General features: G+C 30.4%; 3 protein-coding genes across 3 annotated transcripts; all 3 read right to left on the bottom strand.

The window, feature by feature from the left end:
* Positions 1-4,051: 4,051 nt before the first annotated feature.
* On the bottom strand, positions 4,052-5,689 carry LOC105169443 (2-oxoglutarate-dependent dioxygenase 19). Its single transcript, XM_011089833.3, has 4 exons — positions 5,359-5,689; positions 5,020-5,261; positions 4,597-4,924; positions 4,052-4,494 (listed from the first exon to the last, which is right to left on the bottom strand). Exons 1-4 carry the CDS (start codon positions 5,605-5,607, stop codon positions 4,240-4,242), a joined length of 1,074 nt encoding a protein of 357 aa, XP_011088135.2. The 5' UTR covers positions 5,608-5,689; the 3' UTR covers positions 4,052-4,239.
* Positions 5,690-9,236: 3,547 nt separating this feature from the next.
* Positions 9,237-11,019, bottom strand: LOC105169264 (2-oxoglutarate-dependent dioxygenase 19). Its single transcript, XM_011089629.3, has 4 exons — positions 10,705-11,019; positions 10,358-10,599; positions 9,911-10,238; positions 9,237-9,826 (listed from the first exon to the last, which is right to left on the bottom strand). The coding sequence occupies exons 1-4, from the start codon at positions 10,948-10,950 to the stop codon at positions 9,545-9,547; spliced, it is 1,098 nt and encodes a 365-aa protein (XP_011087931.1). The 5' UTR covers positions 10,951-11,019; the 3' UTR covers positions 9,237-9,544.
* A 2,945-nt stretch (positions 11,020-13,964) lies between these two features.
* On the bottom strand, positions 13,965-15,597 carry LOC105169263 (2-oxoglutarate-dependent dioxygenase 19). Its single transcript, XM_011089628.3, has 4 exons — positions 15,282-15,597; positions 14,964-15,205; positions 14,491-14,818; positions 13,965-14,413 (listed from the first exon to the last, which is right to left on the bottom strand). The coding sequence occupies exons 1-4, from the start codon at positions 15,534-15,536 to the stop codon at positions 14,168-14,170; spliced, it is 1,071 nt and encodes a 356-aa protein (XP_011087930.1). The 5' UTR covers positions 15,537-15,597; the 3' UTR covers positions 13,965-14,167.
* Between the last annotated feature and the right edge of the window lie 4,726 nt (positions 15,598-20,323).

Genomic DNA, 20,323 nt, shown 5'->3' with positions numbered 1-20,323 from the left:
TTTCATTCGTTTCTAAATTTATACATTAATGAAATAATCATTTTTAATCTCTAAATTCTTAAATACGTTTGTATTATAACTCTAAATTCCATATATTTATATTGCTCAGATGAAATAAGCGAAGAAAAAAAAAACAGGAAAGAAACAAAAAAATCAAACAAAATTTAAAGCATAAATAAATGTCAAAACTCACTGAAATTACATGTTTTTATCTGAATATAATGTGGTAAGTTCCAAATATTGGGACCAAAAACCCCAAGTGCTGGCTAGTGGTTGTTCAAGAAACGGTAAATGATTTTATATCATTTATTAATATCATATTTATACAAATATTATATGTGATTTCAATATCTTTATTATTTATTTATTTAATGAGACATTAATGTGTGGCACCAACATGTAATATATATTAATATGTGTTGGAGTGTGAGGTTCCATTTGTACGAGGTGGTCTACCCACCCGTCCTATAGATTATATATTATGTCCATATATATTAATTTTTTTAGCATCATATTTTTGTTTACGAGATTCTAGAACATGTGCAATGTGCTATCATATCTAATTTATTATTTTTGGTTGACAGAAATTGACTTAATACACTTTTTGCATCTTTTCTCGCACATATTCAAATGTTCACATTATGGTGTACCAGCTAAATAATGTTGTCACCAAGGTTGTTATAATAATTTCTAACTATTGCTGCATGCCAGATAGCTACTTACAATAAACAAGCTGTATATGTTGACCATGATACATACATATATATATATATATATAGAATTTAGGGTAGTAATATTTTTTAATTTTTCATTAAAATCTCGGACACGGACATTGCATTTAGTCATAAAGACGTGCGAAAAGCAAATTAGGACAGCTATAATCTTATAGATTATAACTCGTTGTTCATAACAATTTCTTGTAATTTATATAATCAAAATTGAAGGTCATGATATCTCCAACTTATAATCTCTCAATTAACATCTCATTTTTAAATTTTATAAGGTCGTTTTTTAAGAAAAAGATTACCAAGCACTTTTCAGTATCCTAACTATAAATTTTGAAATATCTTATAAGATGTTTTTAAAAGTTTATATACTCACCCGAACACCCTCTTTGTTATTCTGAATCCTCACGCATTTTGTAGTTCCAATTTGATTTTATTCTTTACAGTCGGGCTCATAGAACTTGACTAATCCAAATATTATTTAGTATGTATGAATATGTTATGAGTTCAATACGATTTTCAAACAGTCGTGGGATTACAACTATAAATTCTTTATTTAATTATATTCTTGGATTATTATATATATTAACATGCTTTTCATGTTCCAATTATTACTAGTACTAAAGTCCATTTACATGCATTTTCCACTTTGTCCTTAAGTTACCAAAATTTGTCTTAACTTTCACGAAGAATAGGCAAATCCTACATTAATTGGACTTCTTGTTTCCCTCATTTTCTCAAGTAGTTGAACTAACTATGGTTAAGGCTCAGTTTGGACTTTAAAATTATCTTTAAGTTTTTTCCGGAGGTTATATAATTATTGTCACTAATAATTATATTATAATAAAAATAAAATTATTATCATTTGATATATATTTTTTGGAGTTATTATCACTAATATTATTTTATTGTAGTTGAAGAAGTACCTGGGAAATCAGAACTAGATTTCTTCATGTCATTCATGAAAATTTTTTATTCAAATTAGATAACACCAAACTAAATCAATTATAAAATAAGTGTGATATATTTGTTATGTGATTGGTCACCATATTGCATTTGTTGTATAATTTATTCAAATTCGATTAAAACCGATCTACGTTAGAAATTACAATTATTTTACATGTAGAGAGTCAACATTAACGTGACATCAATTAGAATTTTTGGTCTCTCTAGTCTCTACCATAAAATTCAAAAAGAATATTAATTTGCGACGTATAAAACGTGTAAAATATTTTCGGGTCGTGACAGGATAAATTTCAATATTCGGGTCTTCCTAGGACTTTAATTTGACATATGTTAGGACTTAAATTATAATTAATACTTATAATATTATATTATTCACATACGTGTACCCTGCTAATATTGTTTTTCAAAGATTGATGGCCATGAATTTTTAATTTTCATTTTCGGGGCACAAGTGTTATAAAATTTAAAAATTTATTTAGGGATGGGATTGTTGTTCTTTCTTTAAAATAAAATAAAATAATATAAATGAGTTTGGATATAGTTTATAGCTAGATGTGAAATTAAATTTTCATGTTGGGGTATTTAATTAGGTCAAGATAATCTGATCAAGAAAATGAATACTCGTCTTATTTTTCAATTTTTTGGAGCTCCTAAAATATTAAATTTAGTAGTGGGATGGGTATATTTTTATAAGGTTAAGGTGTCTAGAACATCAACTATTAAGTGTTGGTTTGGTTCGACGAGATGAAAGGAAATGTAAAAGGGAGAGAAAGAGGAGGAAAAAATTAATAGTTTTTCTTTGATATGATTGAAAGGAGAGTAATTTTAAATATTTTTTTTGTTTGATTTGCGGAAAATAGATTGAAAATGAATGACTAATTTTTGAAATTTTACTGATTATATTATCATTTTGTACTAAATAAGTTAATATTATACTAAAATAATTTTAAGTTACTAAAATTTTAGATTAAAATATTTTTTTAGTCTTATAAAATAAGAGTAGAATTTCTTTTGGTACCACAACTATGGCAGGTGACGCTTTTAGTTGAATAAAATTCAATATTACATGTTTTTAGCCCCAAAAAATATGATTGGTTCATAAGTTGAAACAAAGAATTATAAATTATTATATGTTTTTTGTTTTGGTCGTAGATAGGATTATTTCTAGATTAATGTCAACATTGGAATTTCTTGTTCCATTAATGGGGATTCCTTTATTGAACTTTTCTCGAATATTTTGTCAGGGTAATAGTAATTATTCGCTTTAATATAAATATGAAAAGTATACATTTTTAATTGTTGTTCATCTATACTATTATCAAACGAAGCAACCTAATTCCATCTTGAACTCCAGTAATTATTGCACAGTACATATATATATATATATGAAAAAATTCAAGCAACCTCCTTATGATATTGCAAATGAGTAAATTACCCCCTTATGAAAAAATAAATAGTGGTTTACCTCTCTGTATTTTTTAAAATATAACAATTTATCCCCCTATGATTTTTAAAATGGAGCATTTTACCTCCCTGTATAAGGAGGTAAATTGCTTCATTTTAAAAAGTATAGGGGGGTAAATTGCTATATTTCTTTATAGAGGATAATGTGATCATTTTCAATATCATAGGGAGTAAATTGCTATTCACCTATATATATATATATACCCACCACTACTCTTGGCAAAAATTACTAACACTTGTGGTTTTTATTTTATTTTCTTTGACATATTATAGATGCAAGTTCGGAGTTATCTTACTTTGTTTATGGGTCCTTTTGTTCTAATTATTATATCTACTGAATTGTAAATGCGGGAAATAAAAGGGGAAGAAGTAGGTGGGAAAGGAAAACTCTAATGAAAATGACATTAAATAGAATTTCAGGATGAAAATTTACCATAAAATACAAGTTTTAATTTACAACTTATACACAATTTTAATATTCTCGATTGCGACAGGAGACAACAAAATTTGTCTCGACCATAATTTAAATTTCAATGTTCGTGTCTTCCCACGACTTTAAGTTAGGACTTGAATTATAATTAATGCTTATAATATTATATTATTCACATAAGTGTAGCCTGCTGGAGGAATATTGTTTTCAAAGATTGATGGCCATGAATTTTTTACTTTGATTTCGGGCCACGAGAAAAGAGAAGGGCTTAGAAATTAGGAGCGCAAAACAACTTTGAATTTTTTATTCAATTTACATTACAAATTTAAATTAATTGTTTTTCTTTTGCAGTAAAAAAATAATACAATGGGTTTAAAGTAGAATATTAATTTAGGATTAATATATCATATTACCAAAGGAAACATAAAACTTAAAGAGCAGAGAATTTTTATCATATAATAAAGAATTATAAAAGTAGAAGCCGCAGCATATCATATCATATCAAATCATAGAAAGATTCCAATGAACAACTTCTCTAACCCATATTCATCAGACATAGTAAACTTTTATTACCATCACCTTAACAACTATATATGGGAATTTTTAATCATACATACGCAGTAATCTTATAAACAACAGTAGTGATTATTCAATTCAGTCATGCTGCTGTATCTTGATGCAATCCAAGTTGCTTTTCCCTTGAAGCCGGTTGCTGAGCATTGTTTCCACGTATTCAATAAATTTCATTGGATGATAATATGCACGACCATCCTGTTCGACTAACGGCCCAGCCGGCTCCACAATTGCATCAGGTGCCGCACCATTAGCCATGACCACTGATATCCTGGTTGCCTCATTGTTCACCACCGCTCTGTGCCTCACGCTCTTGTACCTCCCATTGCTTAATATCTGGTAAATCACCAACGTTCAAGTGTTTGATGATGTTGTCCCTTTTCAGAATTTGTACAACTAATTGTGTATTGACTTAAAATTTGATGCTGATAAATTTACCTCAAGATGATCGGCTGTGTTAACCAGAATGGAATTCTGAGGGGAATTAGTGTTGAACCACTCTCCGTTGTGCTGTATCTGTAGCCCAGCAACTCCGTTGTGTATGAGGAACGTCAAGAGCCCATGATCGGTATGTGCTGGCAGACCAATAGCTTGGTCGGGTTGAGGGCAAGGCGGATAGTAATTTGCGGCATACAGTTGAAAGCAAGAGTCCAGCTTCAAAACTTCATCCATGTATCCTTTTTCCAGTCCAAGGTTTTCTCCGATGTCCTGGAGTAGTTTTCTCGCCACGTATCGAGTTTTTTCAGAAAATTCAGCTAGAACGTCCCTGCAACAACATTGAAAAACAATCTTAAGCACCTATAATTTTTAGGTAGCGATAATAGTTATACTAAGATTATATAATAGTCCTTTTGATTTTACCTTAATTTATGAGGTTTTTCTGGACAGTGAAATTGAGGGTGAACATAGGACTTGACAAAATCCCTCCACAAGTGAACCCTGTGGTTGGCCGTATTGATGACGCTGCCACTGCCGGATTTGATAGGGTCCGACGCACTCTTGGCCTCGTACCGCCGCTTGTCCTCCTCCGGCAACTCGAAATACTCCAGACTCGCCTCTATTATGGCCTTCAGAAGAGTATCGGGGATCCCATGATTCACCAGCTGCAAGAATTAACCAACCCAAAAAATTAATCACTACATATATCTTGTACACAGAGTTACAGTTTTACTGAATCCCATCATGATTTCTCATGCTTACCACGAAGAATCCCCATTCCCTACAGGCGTTGTCAAGGTCCCGGAGAACTTTGGCGCGTTGGTCAGGAGTGCCGGAGACGAGGAGGGAGAAATCAACGATGGGAATAGAATCAGAGTGGGAGCCTCTGGAATCATTGGCGAAAGCAAACTGAGAAGGGACAGAATTGAGGGTGGAAGACTCAGCCAGCGCCTTAACGAATGAGTTCTCCGCAATGTTAGATGGTTTCATCGGAGCTATTGCCGGCGCCATTTGTATGTATATGTGTGTGTGTGACGGAAGAGGAAGAAGATGAATGAAGAAGAGAGAGGATGAGTTTATTGCGACATAGTATGTGATGTGGTGGTGTATATATAGTGAAAGGGGAATAGTGTAGTCTCCTGTCCTCAATTATTTTTTGGTTGGCAATGTAATAAAATGGATATAATTAGAGGACGCATCTGGGGCCGCACTCGACGGCCACGCCAGTGTACATGTTGCATATTCTATTATAGTATGTATGTAATGTTTACGTTATATATATTTAGAAAATCAATTATGCATAATTATGTATTCAAATTTATACTAAAATTTTAGAATTAGCTCAAGACGGAAGTTTCCAAAAGATGGCAAAAAGTGTTGAGCGTGCAAATTTTGACTACGAGCACATGTTGGGACTGATAGTAGGTAGTTAGATATGTTAATTTGATTTTTTAATGTTGGTTTTAGGACAACGTGTTTGGAATGGCTCATCGCTAGAAAAGTAGATGTCATCTTTGGTTAGTACTATGATTAACAAAAGACAAAAACATATATATATATATATATGTATATATATATAAATCGCTGCGACTTAAATAATTAAAGAAAAAATTACTTGTTCAGTCTTTTAAATTTGTCTGTGACTAATTTTAGTTCTTTAAATTTATCTGTTTTAGTTTTACTCCGATAACTTTGAAAATTCCTTAATTTTAGTCCTTTGATCGAATTTCGAACAATTTTACCCCTACGCAACTTTTTAAGAACAATTTTAGTCTATATATCATTTCATTTTGAATCTCGTAGTTAATACTCGCCCAAAATGGTATAAGAGTCTATTTTTATTGAAAAAATATATATTTATTTATATTATACTTAGAGCATTATGATGACTATTAGTCTTTATCATTAAAAGGGCAAAAGAGTTATAAATTAAGTGAAAAGACCAAATTTATTCAAAATTGATAGATAAAGGATTAAATCTAATATTGCTAAAGATAGAGGACCAAATGAATTCAAACAAAAATTATAGGACAAAAATTTTCTTTTTTTCATAATTAAATAAACTAATGTAAAAACTTTAATTTTGACAAGAGTTAATCAATATTTGTTATGACTTTACTTTTACAGCTAAATTATTTATCATAATTTTTAATATTAATTACAGTAAGATCGCCTCTAAATTTGCAAAATTATACTTCCCTCAAAAAAATTTAAAATTACTTACATTAGGGTTTGAACGGAAAGTATTGATATCAGCAAAAAAGTTACATAATTTTTTAATTTTATCCCTTATTCAATATTCTAATATAATTTTTTTATTTTTATAAGGGAGTATAATATATATAAAGTCAAAGGGTGTAATCATAATAATATATTATTCCCAATTATAGCAATTGAACAAAAGGTAGCTACTTACAAATGCAAAAATTAGTCATTTTTTAGTACCTTTTTTACTTTCTATATATAGGTGAGGTCAACACCATTATTGCAATATTTTTAGTAAGTAAAAAAAACAAAAGATGACTATTTATTTTTTTTCATTTTCAGATGGGTTTTAATTGTAACTAACCATAGTTTTTAATTATAGTTAATGTGTTGGTCACCTTTGCAAATAATTAACAATTAAGTTGTTGCGCAACCATGTTAATTATGATTTGCCATAATTTTTAACTTTTAACCATAATAATTAATACTAATGAAAAATTATATTTTTTCAAGTGCCGAAAGCGCGCTGTTGTGGTTTAATCAACATGCTAATGGTATCACATGTTATGTGTAGGATGTCAATAGGTTAGGTTAAATTTGCCAAAACTTGAGATCCGACCTACCAAGAAATCATGACCCGACAGGGTGGACCCAATAGATCCAATTTAATCTATTTGACACTTTAAAAAATATACTTTTTAAAAGAATAATACTATCACAACTTTATAAATATGCAACAAATAAAATTAATTAAAGTTAATTTTATTTGTGCATATTTTAGAATTTTAAATATTAAAACTTTTAAAATATGCATTACTTATACATATATTGCTATGGGAGCCTGTACAATTGCAGGAGGGATGCTCAGTATTGATTCTTATAGTATTGTTCGGGCAGTCAATAAGCTAATTCCTGTTGATATATATTTGCCAAGTTGATTGCTTCATATCAATTTCTATTAAAATAGTTGGGCCAACAGTTGATGTGCATAAATATAACATTGAAATAGACTCCACTTCACCCATAATGTTTTAACTTGATAGTTAAGTCTGAGATCTCTCAAATAAATTCGAGATCATAAATTTAAATTCCGCCAAATATACGAGCGACATTAATTGATGCCCCATCATTTCCAAAAAGTGTATAGATAACCCTTCATTGTTTTGTGTATTATTACAAAGATAAATAATCATTAACAAACTAATTCCTACCTATGCTCTTGATTTTTTTTCTGAATTGATCTTTTGCCACGAAAATCAGAGTAATATTGCAGTTGAAAAATAACCTTACATCTTTAACGTATATTCAAATTATAATTTGATTTTTCGCGAAATGATCAAAGCCCTCCACACAAATACTCATAGTGTTTGGTTTCATTTTTGACCCATTTATGAGTTGGGCCAAAATATGGACAATGTTCATCTTGATTTGTTTTGGAAGTTTTGGTGGTATTTTGAGATGTTTTGAAACAGTGTCTCATTTGTTTTTTGTCAAAATACAACTAAAAAGATTATATACATACGCACAGATATATATAAATATATACAAAAGAGATATGATTTGACAATGAATAGTAGTTTTTATCTCCCACTAAACAACATCAAACATACCATACTTATTTTATATTATCTCCAAAAACAAATCCAAACATACACACTATCTCTTACATATACTTATTTATCTTTATTTTTTTCTGTATCTCCATAGAACACACCAAAATAAGTTAAAAATAAAACCAAACACAGTGACTGATTTTTACATATATTTTAATTTGTGCTAGTTTTTTCCTTGATATCTGCGTAAAAAAATACCAGCCATGCATGATTTTAAGAAGTATTTCATTAGTGGTGTTAGTGAGTACTAATTATAATTGGAATCATGTTATGTAAGGCCACTTACACACAACAAGGCATTTGAAAGATTTGAAATTTTCGTAATGATTTTTTTTAATTTATTTTAATAATCTTAAATTTAAAAGATTTTAAATTCTTCAATTTAAATATTTTTTTTTCAAATTCTTCCATCATATCTTCAAGCAAAATGCTAACCTCAATTAGTTTTAGAAAACGAGAGCTCTAATAACCCCAACTTTAGGTCATCGTAAAAGTTGATGTGATTGATGTGTAGAAGGTGTTAGGTAAGGAGAAAACATAATGATTATAGGTGATGTAATATGTTTTCTGTACGAGTATTGACTTGTACTTCAAATATATATTTTTTCCATAAATAGACAATTCAGATGACATAAATTATCCCATATATATATATATGTAATTTAGAACAAAAGTACAAGAAGTAAATCATATAGGTAATGTTTGGATTCATGTTTTGAGACAAAATAAAATATTATTTTTGTGTTTTTATACTTTATTTGTATGTTTTCTTATTTTTCAACTTTCTATATATAATATAAAAAAGATATGATTTGACAATAAACAGTGATTTTTTTCTCCAAAAAATACAATATTAAACATACAAAAGAGATATGATTTGACAATGAACAGTGATTTTTGTCTCCTAAATTTCAACATCAAATCTACACTACTTATTTTAAAGTATTTTAAATTACCTCAAAAAAGAAATCTAAACATACCATCTATTTTCAATACACACTTATTTATTTCTATTTTTATGGCCTATCTTCAAAATATAAAACAAAATACTCAAAATACAAATTTAAAGATAAGGATGGAGATCCCACCACAATTATTAGTTCTCAACCACAAGAATGAATTATACGTGTTTAATAAGTTGAACAGTGAGTCTTCAATTCAGTATCATCCTGGATCTTGAGGCAATCCAAGTTGCTTTTCCCCTGAAAACGATTGCTCAGCATTGTTTCTACGTATTCAATAAACTTCATCGGACGATAAAATGCACGGCCATCGCGTTCCACCAACGGAACGGCCGGGCTCACAATAGCATCGGGTGCTGCACCGTTAGCCATGACCACGGATATCCTGGTTGCCTTATTATTCACCACGGCTCTGTGCCTCACGCTCTTGTACCTCCCGTTGCTGAATATCTGGAAGTCAAATAACCAGACTTGAAGTGTTTGATGTTGTCCCTTGAGAATTTATATAACCAATTGTCTAGATAATAAATTTACCTCAAGATGATCGGCGGTGTTAACCAGAATAGAATTCTGAGGGGAGTTAGTGTTGAACCAATCTCCGTTGTGCTGTATCTGTAGCCCAGCAACTCCATTGTGTATGAGGAATGTCAAAAGGCCGTGATCGGTATGCGCTGGGATTCCAATAGCTTGGTCGGGTTGAGGGCAGGGCGGATAGTAATTTGCGGCATACAGTTGAAAGCAAGAGTCCAGCTTCAAAACTTCATCCATATAACCTTTTTCCAGTCCAAGGTTTTCTCCGATGTCCTGGAGTAGTTTTCTCGCCACGGATCGAGTTTTTTCAGAGAATTCAACTAGAACGTCCCTGTAATAACATTAAAAAGAGAATCACTCTAGTAAATATTTTCATCCAACTATGGGCATGGGACTTTAGCTAGTAGCGCTGCTTATAAATTTTTATATAATTGTCTCTTTAATCTTTACCTTAACTTATGAGGTTTATCTGGGCAGTGAAATTCGGGGTGGACATAGGACTTGACAAAATCCCTCCATAAGTTAATTTTCTGGTTAGCCGTATTAATGACGCTGCCACTTCCGGACTTGATGGGGTCCGACGCACTCTTGGCCTCGTACCGCCGCTTGTCCTCCTCCGGCAACTCGAAATACTCCAAACTCGCCTCTATTATGGCCTTCAGAAGACTGTCGGGAATCCCATGATTCACCAGCTGCAAGAATTAATCAATCCAAATAATTAATGACTACATATATCCTCTACACACAGTTACACTACTAATTTATGCCGTCATGATTACGTTTATCTGTTTGCTTACCACGAAGAATCCCCATTCCCTACATGCGTTGTCAAGGTCCCGGAGAACTTTGGCCCGTCGATCAGTAGTGCCGGAGGCGAGGAGGGAGAAATCAATTATAGGAATAGAGTCAGAGTGGGAGGCTTTGGAATCATTGGCGAAAGAGAACTGAGAAGGGACGGAATTGAGGGTAGAAGACTCGGCCAAAGCCTTAACGAATGAGTTCTGAGCAATATTGGATGGCTTCGTAGGAGCTGTTGCCGCCATTTCTATGCTCAGTGTGTGTTCAGATCTAGGAAAAGAAGATAGATAAGTTTACTCTGAGTTTGTGTGCCAATGATGGCTCATATATATATATAATCTTTAAGTGGAGGTATGTTAATTTAAGATACGTTTGGACACATTTTTATTTTGGTCCTTTATATTTCATAATATTAGATTTAGTAATTTATCTATTAATTTTATGTAGATTTTCGTCCTTTAGTCTAATTTATGATTTTTATGTCCTTTTGATGATAAAGATTAATAATCAATGCTAATGCTCTAAATGTAATTGAATAAAATCACTCTTTTATCATTTTAGGCGAGTATCAAGTACGAAATCAAAATGAATGGATATATATGAACTAAAATTGCTCTTGAAAAGCTGTGTAAGAGTAAAATTATCCGATATTGGATCGAATGACTAAAATTAAGTAATTTTAAAAGTTATTGGACTAAAACTAAAATGGATAAACTTAAAGAACTAAAATTAATAATAAACAAATTTAAAGGACGGAACAAATAATTTTCCCTTAATTATATAACATCAACATTTTTTTCATAATATTATTATTCACATAAATTTTTTTAATGCCCAAAAAATTACAAGATTAGAAAAATATAGATAAATTAATTTTATAAATTTAAATGAAAATTCTTACAAGTTAACTTTGAAAATAACGACACGATTTTACAATAGTAGCCCATTTTAAAAAGGTAAAAAAGAGATGACAAACGATTTTGAAATTTGATATAAATGCTTGAGAGTGACGACAAAAGAAAATGAATAATCTTTGTGGCCGCGGCACTTGGTCATAATTACAAGTTTGAGATTTGGTTTTGTAGTTCTCGTCTTCACTTGTTATGTGCATTGACTTGCTGTATGTATGTAATTTTAGAATTGTATATATTTTTGAGTTGATGTTGTAAACGATGTACTCTTTAATTATACAAAAAATAAAATAAAATAAAATTATAAAAAGGAAAGAAAAGGAAAAAACCATTACAAAATTTAAGATGTATAGCCATCTACTAATGGTTCTATTTAGTTTCGAACCACATTGCCTACTTAATATTCTAAAATAACCTGATCCAAATCGGCAGATTCAGGCTAGCCACAAGAATATGTGGAGGGACCATTCTTGTGGAGGGACCATTACCTTGTAATATGTTCTTTTCCCTACTAGAAAGTACTATTTTTCAAAGAAATTAAAATTGCATTTTGGCTTCTCTTTTCCTCATGTCCTCTTGCTAGGACTTCAATAATAGTAATGCATAGTTGTCTATTTTATACCTTCACGTCAAGATTATATAATTTTATCGAATATTAGAGGTGATATGCTTAAAAATAAGCGGCTCAAAATGAAAAAAGAAACAAAATGCATATGGTACCCTCCAGGAGGCCTAGGTCCCACGCTCATAATGCTCCAAAATGGCCCAGGTCGTGAGAGTCCTGTAACACATTAGAATGCCTAAGGAGACCTAGCAGACGACCTTTACGGGTATCTCTCAAAGAACAGATTAACAAAGAAAGGCCTAAACATTTCAAGTGGCCCAAAACATTCCCCGACTCAGAGTGCACCTAGAGTTTGAAATAATACCTCCACATTGTTGATATTTAGTTTGAAGCATTGATGATTTTGTATTTGTCACATTTTATGAGATCCCAAATGCTCGTAGCTTCATCTTACTTCTTCGTTACCTTATGTAGATCGAAAAATTCCCTAATTATTTTAGAAGTCGCATTCATCAGTTCATCGCATATCCCGTTATTCATGAACTGCAATTAAATAAAACCTTATCAGGCTCTCAAAGAAACTAATATCATTGATTAATTTTAAGAATAGTTATATCAAACACCCTAATGATAGTTAAATTATACAAATTATCCCTCAATTTTAAATAATTACACACAAAGGTATCATTTATCATTAAAACTGATCCCATAAGTTAATTTTGGCACATAAAGCATTGACGCAAGCCAAATTGCACTGAAAATCTATTGTTCCCCTTTTTGACGTGGCTTTTAATATTTCAGACTTTTTAAGGATCATAACGTGCTTAATTAGGGGTCGTATCTATAATTAAGGATTATTAGAAGGGATGTCAGCTTACTATATGTTTAAAAAGCTTCGGAATTTTTTAATTAAATTTATTAGAAGGTATAATCAATTCGAAAGAACATTAAGAGGACTGACCAAAACTAAAAGATAATACCATATATATAAAAAATGTTCAGGTCGTGTTCTAATCCACGATTCTTTTTTCTTTATTATTTTCATTTAATTTGATTTTATAATATTTTAATAATATATTAAATTTCAAAAAACTATAATATTAAAATTGTATTAATTTAAAAATTTATATTTAACTATACAAATATAATGGTGTATATGTTTTTTATATAATTGTAAAAAATACAATAAACTATAATCTTTGGAACCATTTTCAACAACATAATCTTTCTGTGTACAAAGATTATAATTTATTGATTTTTTTAAAATTGTATAAAAATATATATACACTATTATATTTATATAGTTAATAGTATTTTTTAAATTAATATAATTTTAATATTATAATTTTTTAAACTTTAATATATTGTTAAAAATTAATTTTATATAATTAACTTATATAAAATCAAATTAATTGAAAAAAAAAAAAAAAGAAGTCGTGGTCCCAATTCACGACTTGATCATTTTTTAAAAAAATATATATTATTAAATTCGAATTGCGGATGTAATTCGCATCTCGTTATATTTTTATTATATATTTTATTTAAGTTATATTTATATAAATTAGTTTTTATAAGGAAAAATATTAACATATTTGTCCAAGGAGTAAAAAAGGAAAAAATAAATAAAAAATAGTCTCCTTCTCCTTCTGGAAGGTACAATTTAAGAAAGAAACTAAAATTGAAGAAAGAAAATTTCTTTTTCTGGGATTTTTTTCCTTATATGGAAAAATTAGCAAACAAATTAAGCATATCAACAATTAAAAAAATAATAAAAAGATCACCATAATTAACAGCAGTCATTAATATAAAAAAGAAGCAGAGTAAGTCTGCAATTACATTGATAATTTCTCCCAAATATAAGGAGAAATTGAGAATGATGATCATCATCTTCTTATTAAACAAATTTTTATTCCATATATAAATTTTACAAAAAAGATTAATTAACGAGTCATTTAAAATTAAAGATTCTCCTCTGAGTCTGAGGTATCATATCTTCTGCTGTTCCAAGAGGGATTTGCCGCCGACTCGGTCTTTCAGCAGCTGTGACTCAAGGTACTCCAAATATTTCATCGAACGGTACAATGGATGTCCGTCTTTCTGCACGAGGGGCGCGGCAGGGCCGACCACCGCCTCCCCTGCCGGACCATTGGCAACGACAATTGAGATTCTTTCTTTTTCGCTATTCACAACAGCTCTGTGTTTCACACTTGTGTATCTCCCATTGCTTAAAATCTGAAAATGAAATACTAATTTATAGTAGAAATTAATCAATCAAATTTTCGTGTGTATGGGGATTATTGATGAAGTACCTGAAGCTGGTCAGCAGCATTAACTAAAATAGAGTTTTGTGGAGAATCAGCGTTAAACCAGTGGCCATTGTGCTCGATCTGTAGGCCAGCCACTCCATTATGAATGAGAAAGGTGAAGAGACCTGGATCCGTGTGTGGTGGGAGCCCAATTGCCTGGTCGGGTTCAGGGCAAGGCGGATAGTAATTTGCGGCAAACATTTGAAAGCTGGAGCCCAGTTTCAAAACTTGGTCCACATAGTCTTGTTCCAATTCCAGGGCATCACACACTGCTTCCAGTAGTATCCTGGCCAATTTTCGGGTCCTTTCGCTGTATTCCAGCACAACTTCCCTACAATTTCGTACACAACTATAATTGTTAAAAACAAAAAAAGCTGCCTGAGAGTGACCCATAGCATGAAAAGTAGTATATGATCAATGAATGATGGAGCTAGTTGTATAAAATTTGAATAAGGATGTTTCTAATTAATAATTACCTTAAGAGGTGTGGTTTTTCTGGGCAGTGAAAGTCAGGATGCACGTAGAGTTTGAGGTAATCCCTCCACAAGGTGATTATCTGGTTCGATGTATTGGCAACGTTGAAATTGCCACACTTTATGGGATCCGAAGCGCTCTTGGCTTCATACTGCTTCTTCTCCGCCGCAGGCAGACTGAGAAATTCCGTAATTGCGGTAAAAGTTGCCTTCATCAACTCCTCGGGTATCCCGTGATTCACCAGCTGCAACCACATGAACACGTTAAACCTTATGTATTTGAAGGAGGAAATTAGGAAACATTTAATGTGATTGTCTTACAATGAAAAAGCCCCATTCCTGGCATGCTTTAGAGAGGTCGTGTATGGCTTTGGAGCGTGGATGAGGGTCGTCGGCAGTGAGGGCGGAGAAATCAATGATGGGGATAGAATCAGAAGTTAAAGCAGTGGGCTGATTGATGAAGTTAAATTTGGAAGGAACGGATTTGACGTTAGAAGAATTAGCCAAGTCTTTGAGGGCAGTTTCAAACTCAAACGGATGATGTTCTGAAGCCGCTGCAACTGATGGTAATGCCATTTCTCTTTGTGTGTGAGAGAGAGAGATGGAACTTGTCAAGTGTACGTGCTTTATGCATCCTGCTTTGGATTATATAGACACAGACCATAGACGAATTGAGAGACATGACGTCCACCAAGCATATTTTTTGTTGTTTCCCCCTCTTTTTCGTATTAAAAATATTCTTTTTCTACTCGTGATACAATTTGATTTAATGACTTATATCTATATTATTTATTAAATTTAAAATTTTAAAAGTGGGCACGTATATCGAAATTTGATTAAGAACCCTAATAAAAATTATAATCTGTATTTCGGATAATTTAATTTTGGAATAAATTTTGACAGATGGAGACCCACTCACATCACATGCACTTATCTCATTAATTGCCCAAAAAACAATGTTCCCAAACTCTAAAAAGGAAAAAAATATAATTAATATTTATTTTTTGGTAATTTTCTCATGATTACAGAAACTAACAAAAATGAATTATGACGTGGAGCTGTCTGCTGTTGACTCGGGTTAACCACAAAAATTAGCTGAAGACCATTAAATCATACCCTCTCTTTTAATTTCCCTTCTAGAAGCTCGTACCCCCTCCTATTCCTATTGCTAGGACTTCGGTAATAACTAATTTTAAAAAATAAAAGAATAAAAATATATAAACTCAATAAAGTTGGCAGTAATATAATAAATAAATTATAATAAACTCACATAAAGTGAGATAAATACCTAGAGTCGAACTCATTATTTTAAATTTGTTCATGAAATTTGAACTTTAACTATTAGGCTAAAAATGCATGGGTAACAATTTCATTTCACTTTTACGTAAATTAGAAAATAAGAAAAACGAGAGATTCCCTGACGCTTATTATAATAGGAAAAGAGATGGTGAAGCTGATGCGCTCCAATTCCGATACGCCCACCAATGGTTATCGTGCCCTAATTTAAATGAGGTACAGTCGACCACCATGGACATTAATACCATGTGTTCTTGAAAAAACTAAGGTTGCCCCCCACCCCTCAAGACAAAAAATTGGACACGATTTTGAATTATGATCTGTGTTAGACCGTATTTCAGAATTACCTGTATTCATATGTTTTATAAGAACAATGGCTAAAAAATCTCCTAAAAAAAATAAAAGGACAAAAAACCTCCTCAATCTTGTAATAAAAAAGTATATTACACATTTGCTGGACAGTGTAGTTCATTCGTCTATTTTTACGACTAATAATAGCTATTTGCCCTTTTCTTTTAACAGGATTTTTCGCTCTTTTTTAAAGTAAATTGCATTTATTCCTATAATAACTCTTAAATCGAGTTGGAATTCGAAAGAATAATGCGTTAATTACATTAGAACTCCAGCAAGACCATGTATAAATAATTTATTTTCTTATTATAATAATGTCTTAAGGCACTCAACATATATATTTATGCTGAAATTAATACAAGTACACCTAACTACGGAATGAAAAGAACAGGTGCTTCCGTCACTGCATGTTATTATAATAGGAAAAATAACACATGAAGCTTTTTTTTCTTTTTTTTATAGAGAGAAGAGCACATTGAAGCTGATGGGCTCAAATTTTGATACACCAACTACCATACTTGTCGTGGCCGTAAGGGTCATAAAATTAAGGGATAATTTGATTTACCATCTCTGAATTTTCGTATAATTATACATAGATTTTTTATAATCTAAAAAATTACATCTAATATTTTTAAAGTTTGTTTTCTTATAATAAAATAAGTTCCTCAATTAATCAAAATTCACTAAATTTGTTGATATTAACAAAAAAAACTTGAATAAAAATTTATATTTACCCTCAATTGATTTATTGCAGGTCAAATAATTTTTTTATAACTAAACTACCCTTATAATAATGAAAATATACCTCATATCATACATTAATGCGTAATGACGTATGAGGGTAATTTGATTATAAAAATACTTATTTGCCTGCAATAAATCAGTAATAAGCCAATCGGAGGGAAATATATATTTTTTTCTATTTTATTAATATCAATAAATTCGAGAAATTTTGATTAATGGGGGGACTTATTTTTTAAACGGGAGTAAATTTCAGGAGTGCTAAATGAATTATTTGTTTAACTTAGCCTTAATTTTCTTTTTTCACATTTTCTCAAACATATATATATTTTAAAATAAATCAGTAAGAATAAAGTGATAATCTTATCATCTAGAGACTATATAATTATTTTACATTCGAAACAAAGTATTTATAATTTTTAAAATAATATAAAATATTTATAATTATACTAAATTTTAGGAGTAATAATTGGAATTTACCAAATTTAAAATGAATGTGTTCATGCGAGGCTTCTAGATCCGACCCTTGTGCTTGGAAGACGAGGTATGATGGACGGCTTTCAGTATTTCAAAGATGATGTCATCTTGAAAATACTACGCTTCCATGAGTCAACTAAATTGAACTAATGTTTTCAATAATGTATTTGATTGTATCTCTTTGCTTTGGTCTCATGCTCAAAATCACTCCATTTAACCATCATTCACAAAAATAAATAAATAAATAAATACATTGGAAACTTTGATTATTTTATAATTTATATTCATATTGGGTCCGATATTAGGTGATGATTCTATTACAATAGTAGGCGTTTAGTGTATTTGATATTATTGATCAGTGCATGATTGTTGTAATGGTTTATTAAATATTGACATCCAACAAAAATAATTATAATTAATTTATTTTAATTAATAACAATTCATCTCCCTTACCAAAAAAAAAAAAAAAAAAGTCTCGAAATTGGACTTGGAATTAGACATAAACATAATTTATTGATGACGTGTTAAAGGGACATTCTCTTTTCTTACATGATTATTATTTATTAATTCGAAGTGTTTTAAAAACAAATATTTAATACAGTGACAAAAACAAGCTATTTTTATGAATGAATCACAATTTTCGTATCTATTCGTTGAAATTATGGAAATAAATTATAGAAGAAAGCTTGGAAAGGCAAAGAGGGACAACTCCGACCACCATCGAAGATGGTAAATTTGGTCAACAAACTTGAGACCACGCTTTCTTTCGTTTTAAACGAGAGTACCCTTTTGATGTCTCATTTAATTTTTATATGTTATTTATTTTTAAAAATTTAAATTAATTAATTAATGGTCATAACTACCTTTTGGTGGGTATTTTCTTTCATACATTTTTTTTTATAGTTTTCATACACTATTTATTATCTTTGTTTGTCAATTTTTGTTATAAATCAGAATATTTATATTAATTTATTATCTTAATATATATGTTTAGATACTTTTTAAAACTTACAAAAACTAATAATACAATTCATATAAATATTTTATACACATACATGGGATGTGCCACACTTACTACTTTTGATTTATTTCACTTTTGTTTTTTTTTAATATTGTCAAATTAACAATTAATATAACTCTTACACTAGTAATCTCAAGAATCGACGAGTCATAGTTCAAGTAGTGAAGTTAAAGTCCTATGACTCTAAGGTTGTGCGTTTGGATCCCGTCAATGTACGGATAATTCTACTTTAATTGATATTGATAAATAGTATATGATTGATATTCGTTAGATATTAATACTTGATATTAATGATTGTAATATATAATAGTTCGCTGTTTTCACTTAAATAAAATATTAACATTCAAAAGATAATAGATAAATTTCTTTTTTATTTTTTAATTTTTGCTGCTAATTATAAGCTTCTAAGCGACCAATCAAATATTTTAGCAGATCTGTAAATTATTAAATGTTTAAGTACCAAAACTTAAAAAAAAATAAAAATAAATAAAGGTTCCGTTGTTATTATAATAGTATCAAAATAAATAAAAGGGCAGATGATGTTGATGAGCATTATTGCTGATCCAACAACCAAAACAGTTGTCACTTGTCATATTAAATGGAGTATGGGTAAAGGCGCCTGCACGTTTTCAATGTAAGCATTCTAGAACAACTCTATTCCAGAAGCACGCCATTAAAGCGAGCAACAGAAGGAATTCAGAAACGGGGTAGCAAAGAAAATAAGATTGACTTAAAGAGGGTGCTCGTGTTCCTCTATATTTATTTAAAAACTTTTTAGAAATCTATACATTTCATTTGAATATTTTAATATTGTTGGTGTTAATAAACGTCCCACATTAATACATTTAATTAAAAATATGGTAACTTTATCGATAATATCTTAACTTAATAATTAAGACAGATGTCGCATGAATAAATTCGAGTTTATAGGTGTGAGTCCACTAGATGTATCGGTATTTGTCTCACTTAATGTGTAATTATTATAATAGATATATGTCTTAATTAATGTGAATTTGATGTAATATCAATTTATGGGTAACTTTGTTAATGGTCATTGGTAGGCCAGATATCAAGAACTATAATGCAATAAATTTCAAAGATGAATCACTTGTAATTAATAATAAGGAAGGTAGAATTGTAGGGTGGGTGAACAACTCGCACATTAACTACTTTTCTAGAAGACACTACCTTTTAGAAATATACCAAATTTGGAGAAAATTGTGGTAGAAACTACGTTAACTGACTGTCAACCTAACATAGTATGAAGACACGTGTATTTGTAATTATGATAAATTTTAGAAAAAAATATTTTAATTTACTCTACATATAAATATATCTTTTTAGAGAAAACTTAAATTAATAAAATAATTTTAAATAATACTTTTTGTATTATGAAATTTCAGACAATTGTTTGGGCGTTTTAGTTTATCTTTGGGCTTTTAGGAACAGCGTGAAAACCATTCAAGGCCCAGTCCAA

Source organism: Sesamum indicum, linkage group LG8, assembly GCF_026168435.1.
Source record: "Sesamum indicum cultivar Baizhima isolate 11 linkage group LG8, ASM2616843v1, whole genome shotgun sequence".
In the NCBI taxonomy this organism is placed as follows: domain Eukaryota; kingdom Viridiplantae; phylum Streptophyta; class Magnoliopsida; order Lamiales; family Pedaliaceae; genus Sesamum; species Sesamum indicum.
The sequence above is the reverse complement of the archived record's forward strand: the minus strand, read 5'-3'. Positions and strand labels throughout refer to the sequence as shown.